This window comes from Corythoichthys intestinalis, chromosome 8 (genome assembly GCF_030265065.1).
Source record: "Corythoichthys intestinalis isolate RoL2023-P3 chromosome 8, ASM3026506v1, whole genome shotgun sequence".
NCBI classification, from domain to species: Eukaryota; Metazoa; Chordata; class Actinopteri; order Syngnathiformes; family Syngnathidae; genus Corythoichthys; species Corythoichthys intestinalis.
This window is the reverse complement of record NC_080402.1, coordinates 35,207,358-35,227,135: the sequence shown is the minus strand read 5'-3', so window position 1 is coordinate 35,227,135 and position 19,778 is coordinate 35,207,358. Positions and strand designations below refer to the sequence as shown.

Below are 19,778 nucleotides of genomic sequence, written 5' to 3'. Positions count from 1 at the left end.
TTTGACTAATTTACAATAATACGGATGATAGACAGCTATGTGAAACCGCTCATCCACTTGTGATACAACTTTGTTATATTTTACCTAAACATCCGGGTCCACGAACTGCTTCCTGTGTCACAGTTCCGTCACGTCGTCCATTTTCACAGAAACCGCACATGGTATCCCGCCGGTCGAAGACCGTCAGCCTCCCGTTCTTCTTTGCAGTAACTTCGCGGTCACGAGAAAGCCCATCTCGCTAAACGTATTAAATGCAAGAAACGGTGGATATGGTGGACGACCCCGAATATGAGGAAGAGGAGCCCTCCTTTAGCGACCCGGAGGACTTCGAGGATGACGTCGATGACGAGGGTGAGCGGAGCCAGGAAACTCGCCGGCTTTTCGGCCTACTTCTTTCCTAGCCGTACTGTCAGCTGGCGTAACCGGCCTATACTACAGTACCATCCGTCTTGTCACGGTTGGAAAAAGACTTCACGACTAATTGAGTCAAAGTTCAACATTGTTCTTGTTTTGATTATGTTGAATCAATTGGAGGGTAACAAAGACATTAACAGTCTGTATATTAGCCTCTCGTTTTAAACAAGCAGCTGTTCGACTGAACGATTTTCAATTGGAAAACTCAGTATGTTGCAGCGAAGTTTTCTTTGAAAGATTTTTACTATAATGTCGTCATAATATGAACCAGAGCAAGCTATACAGATGCACACATTGACATTGCTTCCATGTTCTTCGCAGTCCCAAAAAATGCGCACAATAAATGTTCTACATTAATTGGCGTGACGCCAAAGTGCTGACAATTACCTATGTTAATAACAAAAATGGTAAATAGACCACGAACTTTGGTCATGAAACACTTAATTGTTATTTTAAACTCATCATTACACTCTTCTTCAAGAGTCTTATAGGGAAAATGCATCAGAATTGCATGATTACATCACTTTTTACCCAAGCTGTTTAGAAGCCATAAAGCAGAGTTAAAAACACAATTGCAGTCAACACTCTATGTAACTTATGAAAACAGCAATGGCTAAACATAGCTCCTCTCTAACATTTAAAAAGTGTTTGTTTCTTAGTTTTATGCACCACTTCAACATACTTGGGCCAGGGCTAATTGGAGTGTAATAGTGAGAATAGCTGAGGATAAGTAGCACATAGGAAAAAAATGATGACCACTTTAATTTAGGGGTGTGACAAAATATCGAAATGGTGATATATCGTGATACTTTGTATCCCAAAAGGTTATCGATATGCTCCTGCAAAAATCGAGATCTCATTTTAAAAAGGTGTCAATGCCCCCCCCCCCCCCCCCCCCCCAAAAAAAAAAAAAGATTAAGAATAAAGAATCAACAAGTTGCTACCAAAATCTTCCACCATAACAGTGTCTCAGTTAACTCTAAGGCTGCCTTGACGGTGCTCGACACCCAATACATTTAGACTGGGAAAGTTAGTTCATTCGAAACCAGAACATTCACAGTCATTCTGTCAGATTTTCAGGGCATTTATAGGTCACTTGCTGTTCATTTTAGGATATTTCATTTCCTGTTGAGTTTGAATCGCTACCTATTAGGCCTGAACGATATTGTAAAAAACTATTGCTGCGATTTTTGGGGGGGTTTGCAATATTATATTGCGATATTTAAAAAACTTTTTTTTTTTTTTTAAAGAAATTTTCACTAGATGACTTGAATAGCTGTTTGGAAAGACTTTGGATGACTCACAATGACCAGTGTACAGTGATCCCTCGTTTTTCGCGGTTAATGGGGACCAGAACCCGCCGCGATAAGTGAAAAACGGCGAAGTTGCGCACCCCGCCCCCCAAATTTTCTTTTTTTTTTTGTGTGTGTGTGTGCTCAATGTATTTATTCAGATTTAGCATTGGAACGAGATACATATAAGGCATGTTTTTTTCTCACCTTTTCCCCAAAGTATGATTTTTTAAAAAAATGTATACATGTATATATTAATAAATGGTTTTAAGCACTTCAAATGTAATAATTATAATCAGTTTTAAACATAACTGTCCAACCAAATCATTTTTGAACAAGAATAAAGTACTGTAGTAGAAAAATGCTTGGCTTTATTAAATACTTCTGTTTAGCTACCTTAGCTGTGACTCTTGGTGGACATGTAGAAATTACAAACTCCTCATGATCACTTATGGCATTTAATTTATATGTCTAAAACGTCTCCACACACACACACACACATATTCATTCCAAAGCGGCTTCCTTGCAGAAACTGTTTAACTTAAAGTTAAATGATGATTGACAGCTGCTGCGCTGTGATGTCCGCTTCTTTGGCAAGATCAAAGATACTAGCATCGTTAATTTGAAGAAGCGAGTGCAGCAGTGACTGTGAGGTTCAAAGAGCGTGTGAGGCTCTGATCAGAGCAGAAAGCAGGGCGTATGTGGAATAAAAACCAAAAAAAAACTATTGCACGTCCTTGCGATGGGAATATTGCGCACGCACACATTGCGATGGCGATGTTTAAACGATATATCATTCAGGCTTACTACCTATTCATTTGGGTGATTCCCAGGTCTGTAACACAAAATTAACAGGAAGTGACCCATAAAATACCCCAAAATCAACAGGAAGCAACTGAAAATCAACAGGTAAATTGCCTTAAATGGCCCAAAATTACCTCATTGCCTGGCATTTGCTGCCACTGACGGCCATAGACATTCAAGCCGTTTGAAGTGGGAGGGATGGCAGCGAATCGTTCATTCGCTGCCATCCCTCCCACTTCAAACGATTGAACGTCTACTAGTGATGAACTCATTCTAATTCACAGCAGAAGCTTGTTTTTCTGTTTATTAGTTGTTTTTAGAATATCCTAGAATGATTTCCTGACCACTGTATCAATAATCGCTGTATTGCCATGTCGTCAGATCATCATTATCGTGAGCTTTGTATCACAAACCGTATCGTATTGTGAGGTACCAAGAGGTTCCCACTCCTAGTTTAATTCATAAATAGCAACTATCAATATGTGGGACTTCACTCACTGTACATATTGAATGAGTGGAAATAAGTGTTTTTTTTTCCCTACTGTAGTCACGATAGATGAGTTATACGGCAAGATCCAGACCTGTAGATAAACCATGGTAGTGAAAGATGTTATAAATGTGAATTCTCATGACTCAAATGCCTATTAGCTCAAAGTGGTGTTGACAGATTGTCACCAACTCTTTCTCTCCCCTACAGAACTCCTTGAAGACATCCTGAGGGAGAAACCCCAGGAGGCTGATGGCATCGACTCTATGGTGGTGGTGGACAACGTGCCACAGGTTGGTCCGGAGCGATTGGAAAAACTCAAGAATGTCATCCACAAGATCTTCTCCAAGTTTGGAAAGATAACCACCGAGTTCTATCCAGAGACCGATGGCACGACCAAAGGGTACCTAGACTCATTTTCTCTCATAGCTTGGTGATCAACGAAGAAATATGTGAGACTTCCTTTTTTCTTTCAGGTATATATTTTTGGAGTATGCTTCACCCAGCCAGGCTCTGGAGGCGGTGAAAAATGCAGATGGATACAAACTGGACAAACAACATACATTTAGGGTCAACCTCTTCACCGACTTCGACAAGTACGCAGTCAAGTCCGGGAAAATGGAAGTTGGATGTTTTTAATGGAAATGAATAACATCTATTACTATTTTATAGGTACATGAACATCAGTGATGAGTGGGAAACTCCCGAGAAGCAGCCCTTTAAAGACTTTGTAAGTGGTGCATTATTACTGTACATATGGACAAGATTGTCTTAAATTTACATTGAATGTGAACTCGGTAATTTTCACTCTGCCTGTACAGGGTAATATGCGTCATTGGATCGAGGACGCTGACTGTCGGGACCAGTACAGTGTCATCTACGAAGCTGGTGAGAGGACAGCCATATTCTCCAACGACGCCAAAGATCCAGTCATCTCTGAAGAGAGGGCGGTATGTGATTAAATATTACCACATTGAGAATGTATTATTAATAATTAGTGGTGCACGATAATTATCGGTCCGATAATAGGAATTATGACGTCATCCCAATAAATCCGATAACAATACAGGGTACCCGCGGGTTATTAAAAATATTTAAAAAGCATTGAATTTAGTTTTCCATTATTAAAGGTATTAAAAGTATTAAATTAGCTGTCGTAAGTCTGGAATTTTTTCACCGTGGTTTTAATTTTGAAGAACATTTCATTGCAACCTAAATTATATCCGTGACAAAGTTTTTTTTTTTTTTTTTTTTTTTTTTAATCCATAACGAAGATGACGCGTAGAATTTTTACGATGCACTGCACTACAAATCATAATGCACCTCGTGCGTGCGCGCTGTTAGCATCATTAGCATGAACATCACAACAGCAGGCAATCGCACAGTACTGTGTGCTAACGTAAGGAACTGCTCGGACGCCTTAGATGTTATGTTCGACGAAAGCCTCAACAAGACAACCAAGTCCAAACAGTTGGACCAGCATGTGAGGTAATGGATCGGCGACCAAGTCGCATCCAGATACTTTGGGTCGCAGTTTATGGGTCATGCGAAGGCAGTGGACCTGCTTAACATTTCAAAGTAAGTTGCCAATTTCTCCAATTAAAATGTGTTAGATGCAATAATGTATTTCTGCACGGTTTGCCTTTCGAATTAATGTGAATTTAGTAGTTTTAACTCAAGAGTTAGCCATGTTCAATGGGGTATTGGCAGGTGTACTAGCCTTAGCATGGATAAACCGGAGTCGTACTGTTGTGCCGAAAAATAGCCGCCTCGCGTGAAATGTCCCCCCTGACGGGAACGCTTATTTATAACGCTTTATTGAGCGTTTATTTTATTTATTTGCTTATTTATTTTATTATTGAGCGCCCACACGTCACTCGTACAAACAGCTTTTTCTTACCAAACGACGGACATGGAAACGATTTTCTTGTACCGTGAATATGTATTATTTTACTCTGCGTCCATGAAAACATTTGATGTTTTCACCTCAATAAAGCATTATAAATAAGCGTTCCCGTCAGGGCGGACATTTCACGCGGGGGGGACGACATTTTTCAGCACAACACCACCATCACCTTTAGATACACAACACGGTTGACACTATTATTGGAACGAGTGTGGGCTAACTTTGATCTGAATCACATTGCATGGTGATAGGCAAATTATAATGTAGGTGATAGTAAAACACCTGGTATATTTAAAAAAAATTCTTGATTGAATAAGAGTATGGATTTTCTCTATCTGATTAAAAGAAATGTCTTCAATAGCTAACAAAGGATTAACATGTGTTTTGTATACTTGTAATGTGATTAGAAAAAAAACAATTACCAAGGAAAATGGTCATGTGTAGCTTTTATATTTTGTGGTAATTAATGGTAAACTACTGCCATTTAGTGGCTATTTTTTAAACGTTCACTGCCAATTGCAAGATTTTCCCAAGCACTTTACAGTTAAGGTGACCAACTTGACAATCACCAACCTACCACCTTGATTAGGTCCTCTTAAAAGGGAAACCTGTTGTATTGCAAATGTAATTTCTGAAGTTGCTTTACAGAAATAGTGTAAAATCCATTTTATCCTGGAGGGAAAAAAATCTTAAAGACCTTCTATTTAAATGTGTTTTAATTGTATCTTCAGTAAATGTGCATTCTTTTGTCAAACACACTTGGTAATTGAGGTTAAATTTGATGTTCATTGCTTTATTTTTTTAATATGATTCAATATTATCTAAATAATGGGTGCGAGAAAAGTATTAATTTTCAATTGAAATGGCATTAAAGAGGGTGTTAAAAGTATTGAATTTAGATTTATCAATCCTGGGGGGACCCTGCAATATGTTATCGGGCCTATTAATCATATTTTTGGCACGGTGTCTGATTGGGATATGTGCATTTGTTTCTACTCCTGTTTTTCACTGTTCTAGAGGCCATATTTTTCCTTCACTGAGTTATAAACCTTACTATGGCAATTAGCAAATGTTTGCATTTTACAGTGTTATGTTTACAAGTTCTTGAGAGGCCTTTTGGTTCTTGGTAGGCTCGCTGTTCTATAATTGCCAAGTTAAAGTTGTTTCATGGACCAAGATGACAAAAGTCTCCTCTGTTGCACGAAATTTTTTATCTGCTGACAAAGCATAATACCTGTTGGATTTATGTTAGTTTTAGATCAGTGCTCATTGTTCAGGGGAACACATCAGCTGTGATATTGACTGATTGATTGACTGTGATTGACTCAAATTATATTTATTTGAAAAAAATAATATGGACACTTTATTTGAAAACAAAACTGTTCTTTTGTTTTTTTCATTATAATAATGTTCGTGTCATCATGAAAATTCTGGTCCTTTCAAAGGCAAATCTATGCTGAATCAACCACTAGTATTTTTGACCTATGGGTTTTCAAAAACTCAGGTGAATATACATTGAAAAATTAAATATATATTATCGATTATCATATCGGCATCGGCCCTGAGGAGCAGGAAGTTATAGATATCGGTACCTTTTTCAAAAAAGGGATATCGTGCACCCCTATTAATAATAATGTAACCATGTATTTAACCTTCACTTGTGTGTGTGGATGCAGCGCTGGACAGAGACGTACGTGCGCTGGTCCCCCAAAGGCACTTACCTGGCCACCTTCCACCAAAGGGGCATTGCTTTGTGGGGCGGCGAGAAGTTCAAGCAAATTCAGAGGTTTAGTCATCAAGGGGTGTCCTTGATCGACTTCTCTCCCTGTGAAAGGTAACTAAAAGTGCTAATCGGAAGCTTGAACGTCCTATATTATTTTTTTAGAAGACTATTATTATAGAAGACCGACTATCTTGTCCTTCGACTTTTTCACAATTCATGTATCTGACGTCATGCAGGTACGTCGTGACTTTCAGTCCGTTGATGGACACCAAAGAGGACCCACAGGCCATCATCATCTGGGACATTCTGACCGGTCAGAAGAAGAGGGGTTTCCACTGCGAAAGCGCCGCACACTGGCCTATATTCAAGTGAGCACTTCTTTACAATCTGATTTTTTCCCCTGCAGAATTTAAATATGTTTGTTTTTAGATGGAGCCACGATGGAAAGTTCTTTGCCAGGATGACACCAGATACGCTGAGCATCTATGAGACTCCAGTAAGAAGATAGAATAAAAATGTTAGTCGCGTAAAGTGTTAAATTACTGTCTCTAAAACTCCTTGTGCTACTTTCAGTCTATGGGGCTGCTTGACAAGAAGAGTCTAAAGATCAGTGGAATCAAGTGAGGATCATTCATCCACATTTATTGGTTTCATGATTTTGTTTTCGTTTCTGTGCTCATATGTTGCATGTGTGTTCACAGGGACTTCTCGTGGTCACCGGGCGACAACATCATCGCGTTCTGGGTACCAGAGGACAAGGACATCCCGGCCAGGGTGACTCTGATGCAGCTGCCCTCACGCCAGGAGATCCGTGTTCGCAACCTCTTCAATGTGGTAGACTGCAAGCTGCACTGGCAGAGGAATGGTGACTATCTCTGTGTGAAAGTAGACAGGACTCCCAAGGGAACACAGGTGTGTGCCACAATCATTTTAAGGAAACAAACATTGGGATTATATGAAGAAATGTTAACAATACTGTGCTCTCATATGAAGGGCGTGGTCACAAACTTTGAAATCTTCCGCATGAGAGAGAAGCAAGTTCCTGTTGATGTGGTGGAGATGAAGGGTAAGAGTGCTTGAAAACAAATGTTTCAATTTAAAAAAAAGCAAAAAAAAACAAAACTAATTAGTAAAATGCTGTTTTGTTTTTTTTAACAGAGAGCATTATTGCATTCGCGTGGGAGCCTAATGGCTGTAAATTTGCTGTCCTGCATGGGGAATCTCCCAGGATCAACGCCTCGTTCTACCATGTCAAAAACAACGGCAAGATCGAGCTCATAAGTATGTTGATCGAACAGCCACAAAAAGGAGCTTTTGACTATTTAAACACCTTTACTGGCACTAAGTTTACTCTTTTGGACTCTGCAGAGATGTTTGACAAGCAGCAGGCTAACAGCATCTTCTGGAGCCCTCAGGGACAGTTCTTGGTTCTGGCTGGACTCAGGAGGTCAGTTGTTGAGTTGGTTTGTGTTTAAAAAAAAAAAAAAAAAAAAAAAGCCTCAAATGATAAACATTTCTGACTCCTTGAAAGGGATCTTAATTAGGGCTGCAGCTATCAAATATTTTAGTAATCGAGTAATCGACTAAAAATTCTATCGATTAATCAAGTAATCGGATGAAACAAATATATTTTTAGGTGAAGAGCAATTATAAATATACATGAAAAAACAAGACATTTCATCTAATCTTGAACCATATACAGTCAATCAATGTCTTTATTTTCGATGTATATTGTCGAAAACAGACAACAATTGCATATCAGATGTAACTAGAAAAAAAAAAAAACTAAGTCACTGCTTTCACTCAAAAAACCTATAGATCTTATTTAAAATATATATATATATATATATATATATATATATATATATATATATATATATACCTAAAAATGCCGTTACGCTTGATAACACACATCACTTAAAAGTTATGATTTTTTCCCACGTGTTTCAATTGAATTTCTATTTGTGTCAAGCCATGTTTAAGTTCTAGTTAAGTTTTAAGTTAGTCTAAACTGTAAGTCCTGATAGGATTTTTGAGTTTTTGCAGTGTTCAAAATGAATGTATGATACAGGCTGTATTGGAGCACATTAGGGACCAGTGCTACTTGGTGTTTTATCCAGCAATGACTACTGAGCTAAAATTGATAGTTAGCATTATTGAGTTTTCATTTTACACTCTCATCACTCCACAACGCTATGTTATGTTAAAGGCTTTATGTAAGACACGTTAGCCACGCATCGACAGTGGTCATAATTAATAGAAACCTAGCCCTCCGCAGGGCTAACGTTACTTGAGTTAGTGACAGTAACGTTAATCTTTATTTATTAGCGCTTAGTGCTCTTTATTAGCGCTTAGTGCAGACGCGGCCGAGTCTGTCATTTCGCATCTAGTTCAACATACATGTAATCTCTATGAGACTCATCAGACGCTACCTACCAACGTAGCATCGTGCGGGCTAGTATTTAGCAACGTCGGCGTCGTTTGTAGCAGCTGTCGGTTGCAGTACGTTTTTTTGGGGGGGGGGTTCTTCCTCTACGCACATGACATCAGCGCGTTGTCCCGCATTAAAAGTAGTCCGAGCAAAACGTGATGCTTAGAGCTGTCAAAATAAACGATTACTCGAGGTGAATAAAATTACTCGGATCAGTTTTTAAACTCGAGTTGCTTGAGTATTCATTTCAGCTTTAATCTTAATAGTAACAAATTCTACTATTCCACTGGAGTAGTTCCTAAACCATTTACACCAAGTACAACTTCATCAAATGCTTTGCTCATACCTGTGTAAATATGACAGAGGTCATGTGGTTAACCATAAGCCTGTATTCTTGTTAAATTATCTGGTGGAAGTGGGGCCTCGGAAGCTTGTATTAATGTGTTTATTACATATTGTTTGTCTTTAACATGTAGTGTTTACGCTGTTGTGTAAGGCAGGGTATTTTGTTGTAAGACACATTGCACCTTGTCTTAAGTGTGAAATCACATACTTTGGACTTTTAAAAAAATTCTTTATTGCTACCTCCTTGCACATGCATATTGCTAAGTAAGCAGACAGTATCACCACAAACTGGCAATCTAGTGAAAAATTTGCTATGCACAACTGGAACTGTATGATTTGAAAATCCACAATACAGTGAAACCATAAAACATGACGTGAGATGCGATGGTGACAGACAACTGTAATGCACGGGTTAAAAACAAGTTGTACCTAAATGTAAACTGTTCTAATAAATGCAACTACATTTTGCGTTTAAAAAGTTGAATGCAACTTAATTTACCAAATAAATATGCTGTTCTAGTTTTAGGAAAAGGTTAAACCAGTATAACAGTGTAGTTTGAACATACCACTAGAGGGAGACGACGTGCCTCTTGTGCTCATAGTACACAAAAAAATATTTGCTCCTCAGTTAGGGTTGCCATGAACAAATCTTTTTGAAATTGATTATGGAATCATCCTATTGATTATGCAATCGATTAAATGAATATCAGTTTTTTTTTTCTCATGGTGGATGAATCGAAGTTATTGCTTCTTTTACTTGTACATACTTGTACTTATTTATACACCTGAATTATCACAGACCAACAAAATTGAGTTTTCATTTAATTAACCTTTTCGAGATACAGTAAGTTCATTTAATTAAAGTGTTTAGAAAGTGTGTGTCCCTGTAGAATAACATCACATGGTGCAGGCAGTGCTCTGGAACAAAAAAATTTCCCAACCCGTTTTTGTGGTCGACAACATACCCGACTAAGTTGATTTATTTTGTTGCCATATCTACAGTACTGTCTATTGATGAGTGTACTGATAATTACCCCATGTGTAAAAATTTAATTATGCTTTTTTGTGTGTGTGTGTGTGTGTGTGTGTGTGTGTAGTATGAATGGCGCGCTTGCCTTTGTGGATACTTCGGACTGCACCTTGATGAACATAGCGGAGCACTACATGGCCTCCGATGTGGAGTGGGACCCTACCGGACGCTATGTGGTCACTTCAGTTTCTTGGTGGAGCCACAAGGTACTGTGACACATTCTGCTTCTGTTTGGTCTGATGTTGGAACTTCCTCTGTTCCTTATCTTAACCCAACCTTTGTTGTTTGTTTGTTTTTTGGGGGCATTGTTTTTTACAGGTGGACAATGCTTATTGGCTGTGGACATTCCAGGGTCGCCTTCTTCAAAAGAACAACAAAGACCGCTTCTGCCAGTTGTTGTGGAGACCCCGACCGAATAGCCTGCTCAGTGCAGATCAGATCAAGGTATGATTTTTTCCTACCTTGTTTTTTTTTCTGCATTTTATTTAATACAAACATATAGAGGATTCCTCTGTTTGAGAGTTTATTGTGATAGATATTAGAGCTGTCCCGACTAGTCGACATAGTCGACGTCATCGATGACATAGCACAACGACGAGCACAACATCCCGTCGACGGTTAATGAAGGGTTACAAAAATATATGCGCGGAAAGTTCAGAATGTCGGATGCTCTGTATGCAAGCGGGGAAAGCGGCACAAAGCCAAAGAAGCGCACCAGAGTGTCCAAAACATTGACTTATTTCAAAGAAATAAAGGAGGGTACACTCTTGTGTCCTGTCTCTTCACTGCCAAGCTTGGCTGCACGTCGGCCGTGAATAAACACCTCAAGCGCCGTCACTGTTTGTAATTTTTTTTTTTTTTTGTACACCAGAGGGTAATAATGTTTCATTGACAATGGGCCTAAAAGTGCTATTAGTATTGCTAACTGAAAGGTTTATTTCATCTTATGGTTTATTTTATGGTATAGAAAATTATATAACGTTAAAAGGTCATAAATATATACAATATATACAGTGATTGCACTCAAGGAAGAGATTGTCAATGATAAGGTAATAAGTTAAGGTAAAGGCAATTCATATAGGCAATTCATTGATATATAAATAAGGTTTAAAAGGAAAAAGGTGAAAAGTTTTCGTTAATTTCTAATTGTGTTGTTTTATTTGTGTGCACCGTAGCTCTTACAGTGTGATTACATCAAGGATGGAATAAAAGTTGTAAACCATCAGTTTAAGAGACCATCTTTTCAATCGGGATGCTACACTAGTTAATTCTATCAGCATTTGAAGTCAGTTTATTTGTGATTTATTATTGTTATTTACGTGTTTATTTGTACTTTAGTAAATAAGTGTTCCAATATGTTTTTTGTGAATTGATAAGCGTCAACAAAAATGTCATTGCTAAATTAGTAAACAAAAAAATATATACATATATTTTTTAATTATTAGATTAGTCGACTAATCGTAAAAATAGTCGGCTGACTAATCGGGAGAAAATTTGTCGTTTGGGACAGCCCTAATAGATATCGAACAGCGCATTTTTTGGGACAGAAAAACAATACAAAAATATTATAAATCGTGTAAACAATGGAAACAAAAAAATGTTAAATAATAATAAATAATTTTAAGATAAACTTCACAATTGATGGTTAAATAAAAAAATAATCAATTGAATAATATTAAGAAATATGGAGTATACGAAAATATTCAAAAGTTTAAAAACAGATATAGAAGAAAAACAGGCGACAATCCAGACAAGAATATTTTAAAAAATGAAGAAAATCTAACATGCATAAGGAAATCTTTTTTAAAAAAATTTTGTAGAAACACAAAATTGTATATGACGAGATGCAAAATACACAAAAAGAAATCTAAAAATACAGTAATCCGCAGAGGGAAGTACAATGTTAAGTGAGTGTGCCTTTTGACGCGAATTGAGCATGTGTTGCTTCGCAGCATTGTCTCGGGACAGCTGTCTGTTTAAACATGGACCACCTTTGCGGTGATGTCCAGAAGAAATTTGCAGCCCACTGTTTTTCCAACTTAGTGTACTACTTGTGAAATCCTGTGATGACAAATTTGATGGCTTTGCTGTTTTATAAGAACTGCACGGCACCTCCTAATTGGTTTCACTCTCGTCTTTTTCATGTTTCATTTGATTAGTAATCATTTCCATTGTTGTTGCTGTTGTTTTCTATAAGATGATCAAGAAGGATCTGAAGAAATATTCCAAGATATTTGAGCAGAAGGATCGTCTGAGCCAGTCCAAGGCTTCCAAGGTTCGATGTTGTTTTCATTCGCTCTCTGTCCTACTCGACACTCGATCGTAACAAGAATTACATATGCTTGAGTTTGTTACTCCTCAGCAAATGTCGATGTTTGTGTGTGAGTAGGAATTGGTGGACAAGCGTAGAGCCATGATGGATGACTACCGTCGCTACAGGGAGCAGGCTCTACAGCTCTATCAGGAGCAGAAAGACGCTCGCATAGAACTCCGAGGAGGTTGGCCTATGTCCAATTTTATTTGTTTTTATCTAGCCATGTTGCCCTCTAATGCTCTGTTTTCATATGCATTTTCATGTTATCTTACTAGGAGTGGACACTGATGAGCCAGACAGTAATGTGGACGACTGGGAGGAGGAGACGATTGAATTTTTTATCAACGAAGAAATCATTCCCATCGGAGATCTGTAGTCCCTTACGCAGGTGATGCACTGACAGCTTGATTTACTAATATCCCAAATAGCATTTTGCCTGCACTGCCTCAAAAAGTAAAAGTGGTGCAGCCCGTCGTATTCATGTTGTGATGAGATCTCGTTTGACTGAATTTGTCCCTCCCAAGCATCGACAGTAAATGATTTTGCGACCACATTAGTGATCCTCAATAACGTTCATAGCAATTTCTGCTCATGGCATGCAAACTGTACTTGAGGATTTCATCTTAAATTCTGTATTTGTACCATATATCATCATCTACCATCTGTCTTTCACAGTCCATCCGTGTATTTGTGGAAGAGAGAAGAATCATTGACTGGAGAAGGAGGACGACCACACAGTGAATTTTGGGGTTCAGCGTTATAGGTTTCAACATTCACTCCTAGTGACCTCATCAGAACACGCCTAACGGATCAACAGCCACATTGAGGACTCATCACACGCACCTGTTTTCTTTCCCTTGTGGAACTTAATATCTATTGAAAGCGCCCCTTGTTGTTTAATTGGAGTCAGTTGTGATTCCTAACCTGGCCTGCTCTCATCATGCTGCCTTGTTGTGGGTGTGCAGCTCTGAGTGCCAAAGCAGTGGGGTGTCGAGGTGCTAAACTTGTAGCCTTGTTAGTAAATGTGCTGATGTGGCGCTATAGTGGCCTGTATCCTCCTCCTTTCAGACTAGCCTTTCACACAGGGAGGGGATGCGCAGTGGGAATAAATTTAAATAAACCCTTAAACCTGATTCGAGCCTGCTTTGTGTGAATCTTATTTCTACCAATTGATCATTTGTCTACAACAAGGGCTGTAAGGGTCGATATCACTGAAGTAACATGGTCGTTAGAATCAAATGTAATAATGTCGCAGAATAATGAAACAGGTATAAGTGGCTAACCATTTGCACATACATGTACAATGAAAGGTGTCAAAATAATGCATCATGCTGGTTCCTTCCACACCCTTAAAAAATATAATTTTGCACAAGACATAAATTTGTCATGTCTCACAGCTCTGCAACCTGGTGTACTGATGTTCATTACTTACATTTTATGTAGTAAAATGGTACATCGTTTGGTGTATACACTGTCAGCAAAATATCAATTACAGTACTGAAGTGTGTGTACGTGTAGGGGAGATTGGGGTAATGTGAGACGCCCCCTGTAAGTGAGGGAGCACATTTGTGATCATGCAACCATCAATTTTTGAAGTTCTTACCAATTCACCTTGACCGTGAAGAAGAGATCATCCTCCTACTGTGGTAAACATGTTTTTTCCACAAAAATATATTTTTTGCTTGTAAAAGTCCATTTTCTTTGTCAAGTTAATTGGTTCTTGAGCCAAAGCAAACTGATTTAGCTTGAAAATATTTGATCTCAGACAAGATATAAAACCATGTGATGATGGAAGTTTAAGATTAGCCCGTATTGCTAGGGGAGGTTGTTTTTCACAAAATTGTGATGGGGGTAAAGTGAAATGACTCAGTTCTTCACTTCAGCAGTGACACTACACAACACATCTGGATTTAGATCCTATAGAATGTTCTCTGATTAAGCATTTGTACCATCCATGGAGTAAGACCGGCAAAAACCTTGACCTGCAGCCTTCCACTGTAGAACATATGGATGGCCCACCCAGGCAAATGATACACTTGCAGATGTTCTACTCGCTTCAAAAAAATTCAGTAACTGATACTAATCCATCCACTGCACATGGTCCACCTGTACAAGCCAGGTCAGCTGACGCTGATGTGCCACATGGTTCCAGTCAGAAATTGGGAAAAGGCAAAGTTGCAAAGAAAAGACCAACCTGAAAAAGAAAACCACAAAGAAATTTGTGGTCAGCAGCTCTGATGAGATTGATACCCTCGTCCCACTTGCCCGATGAAGACAGTTCTGAAGATGAAAGACGTGATACAGGAAACATAGATCTGACCATAAATAATTTTGTTGAATTATGGTATGATGACATTCTATTATGGTGTAGTAGATCTTGAGTTGCAAGTTCAGGTGTTTAAAAATCTGTTGAATCGACCAAACCCGAGGAGGCTGTTACTATTCTGACATTAATTCTGAATTGTCTTACTGTCAATCAACCTGTTAGGACTGTAACTTTCACAACATTTGCTATTATGATTTTTTTTTTTATATAAAAATGGAAAAGTAAATCAGTTAAACCCTCATTGGTTCACTTTACCCCTTTATTTTTTCTAGTCTGTGTCAGTTTGCACTTTAGATGGGTAAAGTAAGACACAATACCATTATTTATATTTTCAATACTATTCATCCTGAATACATTCCAGGGACGTAGGTTTGCATAGAGACATGCATAGGGACAAAACAGCAACTTTTCAGGATGCTCAAATTGTCCCCACCAACTTTTAAGCAACTTTATTTGCGTTCTATAATGACATCAGTGATACAGGTCATTTAGATTTTCGTCCCATATGTTTTAATTTTTGTAATTGACCTCACCAATTATTAGGCAAGGCAAGGCAAATTTATTTATATAGCACAATTCAACACAAGGCAATTCAAAGTGCTTTACATCACACGAAGATCATAAAAATCACATTTAAATCACAACGTAGAAACGAAGACAAAAGATCGCATTTAATCACAGAATAAAAATAAATAAAATAAAAATAAAACAAAAACTACTACTACTAATAATAATTGAAATCAGCAATGGAGATAAAAACAAGAGGAATAGAAAGCAGGTAGATTGAAATATATAGACAGTTATAGATATGCAGTGCTAAACAAAAGCGTTTTTAGCCCTGATTTAAAAGAGCTAACAGTTTGAGCATACTTCAGACGTTCGGGTAACTTGTTCCAGAGGTGAGGAGCATAATAACTAAATGCTGCCTCACCCTGCTTGGTTCTTGTTCTTGGAACATGCAGAAGACCGGTTCCAGACGACCTTAGGGGTCTAGATGTCTCATAGGGCTCTAACAAGTCATGCATGTATTTTGGTCCAAGGCCATTAAGTGTTTTGTAGACGAGCAGTAGTATTTTATAGTCTATCCTTTGACTTACTGGAAGCCAGTGTAGCGATTTCAAAACTGGTGTAATGTGGTCCAGCTTCCTTGTATTTGTGAAGACTCTGGCTGCAGCATTCTGTACCAGCTGCAACTTCCTGACTGATTTTTTATCAAGACCTGTAAATATACCGTTGCAATAGTCCAATCTGCTGAAAATGAATGCATGCATAAGTTTTTCCATGTCTTGTTGAGTCAGAAGCCCCTTAATTCTGGTTATATTTTTTAGGTGGTAATAAGCGGATTTAGTGACGGACTTTAAATGGCTATCAAATTTTAGGTCTGAGTCAATAATTACGCCAAGGTTTCTGACTTGATTTGTAGCTGTAAGTGACATTGTGCTAAGTTGGCTGCTTATCTTTGACCTTTCCTTTTTTGGCCCAAAAATGATCACCTCTGTCTTCTGCACATTTAACTGGAGAAAATTCTGGCACATCCATTCATTGATTTGATGAATGCATTTGCTCAGGGTGACTAAGGGACTATAATCATGTGGGGACACAGAAATGTACAGTTGTGTGTCATCTGCATAGGCGTGATAGGAGATGTCATACTGTTCCATTATCTGAGCTAACGGAAGCATATAGATGTTAAATAAGAGTGGTCCAAGAATTGACCCTTGAGGGACTCCACACGAGAATTTGGTTCGTTCTGACTGATGGTTTCCGATTGACACAAAGAAATCCCTATCATGTAAATAGGATGTGAACCACTGAAGAATAGTGTCAGTAAGCCCTACCCACTGTTCCAATCTGCTGAGTAGTATGTTGTGATCAAACGTGTCAAATGCGGCGCTGAGATCCAATAGTAGCAGAACAGATGATTTGCCTGCATCGGTATTCCGACGGATATCATTTAGGACTTTGATAAACACAGTCTCGGTGCTGTGTTGTGGTCGAAATCCAGACTGAAATGAGTTAAAAAGATTGTTTTGCATCATATAATTCTGGATCTGTTCGAACACAACCCTTTCGATAATTTTCCCCAGGAATGTCAGATTTGATATTGGCCTGTAATTACTAATGGTTGAGGCATCCAGATTAGGTTTTTTTTAGGAGAGGTTTTATTACTGCAGTTTTTAAAGTCTGAGGAAACTCTCCTGTTTGGAGAGAAGTATTTATAATCTGAAGTATGTCTGGGGCTATGCAATGAAAAACAGTTTTGAAAAAGTTTGAAGGAAGGATGTCAAGGCAGCATGTTGTGGGCTTTAATTTCGACACAATTTCTGTTAAAGTGGCATAGTCCAAGAGGCTAAACTGTCTAAGATTGACGTGGGGGACATTTTGGGAGGCATTTAGTGTAACATTTGTTAATCTGGAGTTGCACACAGTCTGTCTAATCTTTAGTACTTTGTGTGTAAAGAATGCTGCGAAATTATTACAGGACACCTCAGATGCCAATTCCTGAGATATTGATGCTTGTGGGTTTGTCAGTTTGTCAACAACAGAAAATAGTGTGCGGGTATTGTTAGTGTTTCTACTAATGATCTCTGAAAAATATAACTGTCTAGCATTTTTCAGTTCTTGGTTGTATTTGCAAAGACCGTCTTTGTAGATATCATAAAAAAACTAGGAGTTTGTTTTTTCGCCATCTGCGTTCTGCTCGTCTACAAACTTGCTTTTGTTTTATAGCTAGTATGGCATTTCTCCAGGGTGACCTCTTCTTTCTTGACAAAGATTTTGTCTTAATCGGGGCAATAGTGTCAATTACAGTCATCACACTGGAACTGAAACTATTTACAAGTTCTTCCACTGGAGCTATTGTAGGGGTTAATGGTGAGGCATAGGCCTGTGTGAATAACGCACAAGTGTTATCACTTATGTAACGCTTCCTAATCACCTCTGTTTCCCTTTTCAGAGGATGGACAGGGGTGGTCATTTTAAACATAATGCAGTAGTGATCAGACAGAGCAACATCATTCACTGTGACCTCAGAGATGTTAAGACCTTTGGATATTATTAAATCCAGTATGTGCCCTCTGTTATGTGTTGGAACTGTGACATGCTGAGATAAACCAAATGTATCCAAAATATTTAAAAGCTCTATAGCACATCCTTCTTCAGGATTATCAACATGAATGTTAAAGTCACCCACTAGAACAACACAATCAAAGTCCATGCAGACAGAAGACAGCATTTTGGTAAACTCATCAAAAAACATTGTGTTATACTTTGGTGGTCTGTAAAGTGTTACCAAGGCAGCTCTGCAAGGGCTTTTTAGCTGAATGACAATATATTCAAAGGAATCAAACTGACCACATGAAATATTTGTGCATTGGAAACTGTCCCTGATCAGACTGGCAACCCCACCTCCTTTCTTATGGGTTCTTGGCGCACTAAAGAAATTGAAGTTTGTGGGGGTTGCCTCAATCAGAACTGTCGAGCTCTTATCTTTATCTAACCAAGTTTCTGTTAGGAACATCATGTCAAGGTTATGTTTGCTGATAAAATCATTAATTAAGAAAGATTTGCCAGCTAAAGATCTTATATTTAGCAGAGCCAATTGGAGATGCCAGACTGGATTCACTGGTGAGTTTTGGGAATGACATACTATGCTTAACAGGTTGGCAGAGTTGATTGAACGTTTTTTATTTCTCACCAATCTCCTTTTTGTGTTGTTTATCACCACTGGGATTGTTGAGCATACAGACTGTACTCCATAGGGCCCCGGCTTTTGCTGGGACAGAACAGTCTTTGTAATGTTGTCACAGCCTGGACCCGGTGCATATCATATTGGTGTCGCAAACATGGCTTCCTCCATAGAAGGATAATACCGTGTAGTTCCAGAGTTGTAGTGCTTTGGCTTTGCCCCGAGAGAATTCCAGGGGAGGCTGGTTGGTTTGTTGCCATCTTCCCCTGGCACCTGTCGGGTGTGACAGGTACAGGGTGGAAGCGAAGACATGAACTTGAGGAGATCAAGAGTGAATTATTTTCAATTATGGTCAAACTTACATGTACCTCTTTTCACTTTCTGAATGTGCCGCTCCATTTTTTTCCCTCCTAAACGCTGATGACTTGGACCCCCACCCCCCATACACACACACACACACACACACTACATATTAGGGATATTAGACTTTTTTTCCCCAAGACGTCAATGTTGTGGAAGTAGGGAACACAAAACTAATTTTGCTACTGAAAGCCAGACCTGCATCAGAGTTAGCATAACATTAAACTGTGAGAACTTGCTAACCTGCAAAACTCGAGTAGGTAGCTGCTTAGAAGTGTCCTCCTGTATGTATTTTCTGCCGTTCACGTTAAATAAACTGTGAGAAATGGAGTGAACTACGTTTTACTCCATTCTCCCCAATTTTACTTTTTATTTTATTTATGTTGTCTTAAAGAAGCCCACAGGAGCTTTCATTTTTTTGTTGAGTTTGGCTGTGCTTGTTGACAAAATCAATAGTGTTTTACCTGAAGTACGGCTCAAATTTTATTTTTTTTATTCCCTGACAAAGTTTTTTTCAGTTATATTTAATTTCTTTATTTAGACAATGTTGAGTGGTCTTAAGATTTTTTTTTTTCCATTTCTGGATAGTTAAAAGATGATTAACAAGCTTGTATTTATTGTGAACGTTAATTTATGTCGAAATAATGCAATTTAAATT

General features: G+C 38.4%; 1 protein-coding gene across 1 annotated transcript; it reads left to right on the top strand.

The window, feature by feature from the left end:
* Positions 1-119: 119 nt before the first annotated feature.
* Positions 120-13,879, top strand: eif3ba (eukaryotic translation initiation factor 3, subunit Ba). Its single transcript, XM_057844736.1, has 19 exons — positions 120-351; positions 3,208-3,400; positions 3,474-3,593; positions 3,670-3,727; positions 3,819-3,947; positions 6,580-6,737; positions 6,863-6,994; positions 7,056-7,122; positions 7,200-7,246; positions 7,328-7,538; positions 7,620-7,692; positions 7,785-7,907; positions 7,995-8,073; positions 10,500-10,638; positions 10,751-10,876; positions 12,630-12,707; positions 12,822-12,930; positions 13,022-13,134; positions 13,422-13,879. Exons 1-18 carry the CDS (start codon positions 252-254, stop codon positions 13,120-13,122), a joined length of 2,043 nt encoding a protein of 680 aa, XP_057700719.1. The 5' UTR covers positions 120-251; the 3' UTR covers positions 13,123-13,134; positions 13,422-13,879.
* The last annotated feature ends 5,899 nt before the right edge of the window (positions 13,880-19,778 follow it).